The 4,393-nt window shown below is 51.7% G+C and overlaps 1 protein-coding gene across 7 annotated transcripts in view; it reads right to left on the bottom strand.

Annotated features, from left to right (window-relative positions):
* Positions 1 to 4,393, bottom strand: part of zbtb20 (zinc finger and BTB domain containing 20) — a 55,736-nt gene that overhangs the window by 15,985 nt on the left and 35,358 nt on the right. For all 7 annotated transcript variants that reach the window (XM_081719300.1, XM_081719303.1, XM_035526954.2 and 4 more), the window contains one exon: positions 2,657 to 4,243. In XM_081719300.1, coding sequence (XP_081575426.1) covers positions 2,657 to 4,223 — 1,567 coding nt within the window. In that variant the 5' untranslated portion in view covers positions 4,224 to 4,243. The remainder of the gene's footprint in view (positions 1 to 2,656; positions 4,244 to 4,393) is intronic.

Raw genomic sequence — 4,393 nt, 5'->3', positions numbered from 1 at the left:
CTGCATGAACACAGCCAGAGACGCTTTTGAGAGACGGCTGCTCAGCGGCATACATTCAGATTTATGACAAATTCATCTGACAAACTCGGAGCAGGTTTCCAGTTTCATCATGTCACCAAGCACATAGTACACTTGTTTAACGACCTTTTTTTTTCAGAAAAGCTGCTTTGTGACAAGGTCTATTATAGCTTTTTTGCCATACACGTAAAAGCGAATTGCATTTAAATTAGGAACACATCTTATTTTTCTGGTGTAGAAAAAACATCTGGTATGACTGGTAACATGGCATTTCTTCAAAGCTTCGTTGAGAAAGGTCATATTAATATTCAAAGTTAATTAGAGAGCCTTATTATCCCCTTGTTAAGGTAACGCAGGCCTTCCAGTGGTTCAGGTCCACAAAACACTCATTATTATGCACTTTCGCTCAATCAGAAGCGTTTGATCTCCAGAGCAGTGGCAGGTGTTAAGGACTTTAATCTCACATAAACTCTGTCTATTTCCCAATATGTCTGGAGCACATGGAAGTTTCTTAGCATGAAGGCTGACTCTGATGCTACGTCCGCTGTCCGCCGACTCTTGTGCTGCTATTGTTCTTTTAAAACATCACTCGTGCTCTGCTGGAGTATAACTATAGCCACACACTTCATGACTAACCAGAGGTCAAAGTCCAACAACCATGTTCTATAATAATAACAAAGAAAAATAGCATTCCACAGCATTGGACACACTCTAAGGATGCGCTTTGGCACAGTAACCTAAGGCAAACACACATTCTACCCAGTGCCAATAAAAATGAGCAGAAAATGAGGTCAACACCGGCAGAGCTCATAACGGAACGAAGCTAAACCGTATTGTTGCGGACTTCAAAAAGACTTAATTAGCACCAAATATACTGGATATATGAGGTAAATCACAGACTGGGTATATTACTTGTGTACCGAGGATGAAATACAGTTAGGACCAGGAGTCAGAGCAGACAGCAGAGAGGAGGTCCTGCAGGAGCGTTAGGGGCTGAGCTAGAAGTCAGAGCAGACAGCAGAGAGGAGGTCCTGCAGAAGTGTTAGGGGCTGAGCTAGGAGTCAGAGCAGACAGCAGAGAGGAGGTCCTGCAGGAGTGTTAGGGGCTGAGCTAGGAGTCAGAGCAGACAGAAGAAAGGGGGTCCTGCAGGACTTTTAGGGCTTGGGCTAGTAGATCCTGCAGGACAATTAGAGGCTGGACTGTTAGAAGTCCAAGCACAGTATCTACTTTCATTATCATGTTAGGCACTGCAGATGCCTCCATATCTGTTAATCAGACTGATCTAACCCTGCAAGAAGGCAGCTGCAGTTGGTGAATGTCTGGTAATTATGGTTAAGAGGCTGCTGATATGTGCTAATTATTACACGATTCTGCTCTATGTATTGAGGTATCAACGGCTGAGCACTTCTGTATTTGGGAGATGGTCATAGGAAGCAAATGACCCAAGGTGACTTCAGGTGGGAGTCCAGAGGAACTCTTTTCACACTGGGGTTTTTGCATCTTTAGAGCTTGTGTTAGGGCTGCTGCCATATCATTCACTATATGATGAGGGAGACTATCTTCGTGTGTGTGTGTGTGTGTGTGTGTGTGTGTGTGTGTGTGTGTGCTTGCTTTGCTCTCCACAATAAGAGAAAACATGAAAAGTCTGTTGTAGTGGGGATATTTTGATGTCTGCAGGAGTTAAAGCTGAGGATGTTTTTTAAATTCCAAAGCTTTAATTTGAAAGCAGCAAAGCAACCTAGGGTTAGGTTCTAGTAGAATAAAATACAGCGTACGTAAATGGGAACCACCCATAAACATACATCAAAATAATAATAGTGTGTGAATGTGTGCGTGTTTGTGGGTGGGCACTTCAAGTTCTTTCCTTTTTAAAATTAAATATTTAATTTTTGATTATTCAGCATCTTGTCAGTAACTGGGTTTCAAAGGCACCAAAAGCACTATTACACTTTCCTGTATTTTACTTTTTTTGACAAAGTAGCCATTTATCAAAAGCAAAAGCTCCGAGAAACAATACTATTTGGAATTTCTTTATCATTTCCCGGGCCTATTCAGATGTGGACGTTGCAACACACTGCACATACAGGAAAAACCACCCAGATCTGTCAATGATTACCATCTGGTTCCTTTCCGTGCTCAACTAGCCAGCACAATCCACAGCACAAGTGCAACTCAACGTACACATCGCCATTCCAGCATGACGGCTTTGCCACCTCTGTTTGCTGCTGTCACCACGAGCAGAGGAAGGTTTGCGATTTTGTTCATTTCTTATTTTTAAATGGGTTTCCGTAGTGACTTTTGCCAAAGCCTGCTTTCAAAGACAAAGGCACGCCAGGGGTGCAGGACGGGGGCCAGCTGAAAGCTTGCGTCTCCCGAGACGGGAAACACCACGAGCAAACGTACCATCTTACTGCCAGCAGGAAGGTGGGCAGAGACACGGCCATGTGCTCACGACAACAGACAACGGTCTCTGATCTTAACTGTCCCTAGCACCGATGACTCTTAACAGGCAACAAAGTTCAATTCACTTTGATTCTAGGACCACCTACATTTGCTGTAACAAAAACAAAAAGCCAGATGGGAGGAAAGGAAGGCGGGGAGTGAGAGGAGGAATGTGGGGACATGTCCGGCTGCTTACCTGTGTGCACGAACATGTGTTTGACGTAGTTCTGTTTGGCAGTGAAGGTTTTACAGCAGAGAGTGCAGGCATAGGGCTTCTTCTCGCCCTGCTGGGCCACACCAGAGGCAGCCTGCTGCTGGGCACCTGCCGGGGTTACCCCGGCCAGGCCGCCGGGGAAGGGCGGCAGGCCGTGGGGGGGCACAGCCACAAACTGTGGCTGCTGGCCCCCCATGGATTGTGGCAGGCTGAAGAGGAAGGGCTTGTTCTCGCTGGCCGATGGCGTGGCGAAGAGCGTGGGCAGGTAGGTGTTGCCCGCAGTGCCCATCACCTGCGTGTTGCTGGTCAGTGTGAGCGGCATGCGCAGGTTGCTGGCGAGAGTCTCACCCGGCCGGATGTACAGCTGCCCGCTGGGCACGGACTGTGGCCCGGACGAGTTGAGTGGCGGCTGGTGCATGGCCACGTCTCCTCCCCCGCCCTGTGGTGGCCCACTGCTGTCATCTCCGGCCTCCTGGGTCTGCTCGGGGGATGAGTCGGTAACCTCGATGTGAACGGGCGTGCCAGCTTCGCCCTGGCCTCCGCCGACCTCCCGGCCAAAGCTGGACAGGAACTGCTGCTCCACGGGGTCAACCTCGGTACCGATGGAGGAGCTCACGCCCGAGTCGAAGCTCTCGCCTTTGGGCTCGCCATCACCACCCTCAGGCGGGTCGCCGTCCTCGCGGCAATCTTCCAGGCCATAGCAGCTGTAGTCGTCACCCTGCTCCTGCTTGATGTGCACATCACCCGTGTGCAGCCGCACGGGCCGCGGCTGCTTGCGGCAGTGCGTGCTCTCTGACGCGGCCAGGAAACGCTCCACCTGCTGCTGCCGCTCGTGGATGCGGGCGATCCAGGCCGGCTCCTGTCCCGGCTCCTTCTGCTGCAGGGGCAGGGCTGTGTCGTAACCGCCGCCCGCCGTGGCCACTGTGGCTGCACCCCCTCCCCCGGTGCCATAGTGCTGCGTCCGCTCCCCCCGCGTGCCGTTCTGCAGGCCCAGGGCGGTGCAGCCGGCGTACAGCGAGGAGTAGACGCGCTCCAGGCCCTGCTGCGACGTCGCCTGCATGTAGCCTGACTCAGCGTCGCTGCTGGGGCCCGAAGTGCCTGACTCGGGCGTGCCCCGTGGCGTACCCTGCGCCGAGTCGCCCGGGCCCACGGCGAAGGCACCGGGTGCGGCCATGCCCACGTTCTGCGAGACGATGCGCGTGCACTCGTCGATGACGGTCTTGATCTGCAGGATGCTGGCGGCCGTGAGGATCTGCAGTGCCTCCGACTGCGAGACACGCAGCACGCCGCTGTACATGAAGTCGATCAGCTTCTGGACGGACTGCACGGACACCACAGACGGGATCTCGATGTCGCTGTAGCCCAGGAGGAGCTTGTCCTGGAAGAAGGGGCTGCCTGCGGCCAGCACGCACCGGTGCGCACGCAGCATGCTGCCATGGATCCGAACAGTCACGTCACAGAAGTGCCCGCGGTTTCGCTGATCATTGAGGGTCTCAAGTACAGAGTTGCTGAAATTGTGAAGGTTGATGTTATGAATGCGCTCGGTCATCCCCTTGCAACTGATGTCACCTGAAATGCAAATGAAGTGGCATGTGCACCCGAGCGCACACACACACACACACACGTGCACACACACACACACACACACACACACAATGAAAACATAAATGAATAAGGAATGGTTCAGATTTGAATATATTTTAGCTTCAAAATTGTCTC

This window comes from Electrophorus electricus, chromosome 8 (genome assembly GCF_041902795.1).
Source record: "Electrophorus electricus isolate QZ-2024a chromosome 8, ASM4190279v1, whole genome shotgun sequence".
NCBI classification, from domain to species: Eukaryota; Metazoa; Chordata; class Actinopteri; order Gymnotiformes; family Gymnotidae; genus Electrophorus; species Electrophorus electricus.
This window is presented reverse-complemented; position numbering and strand designations above follow the sequence as displayed.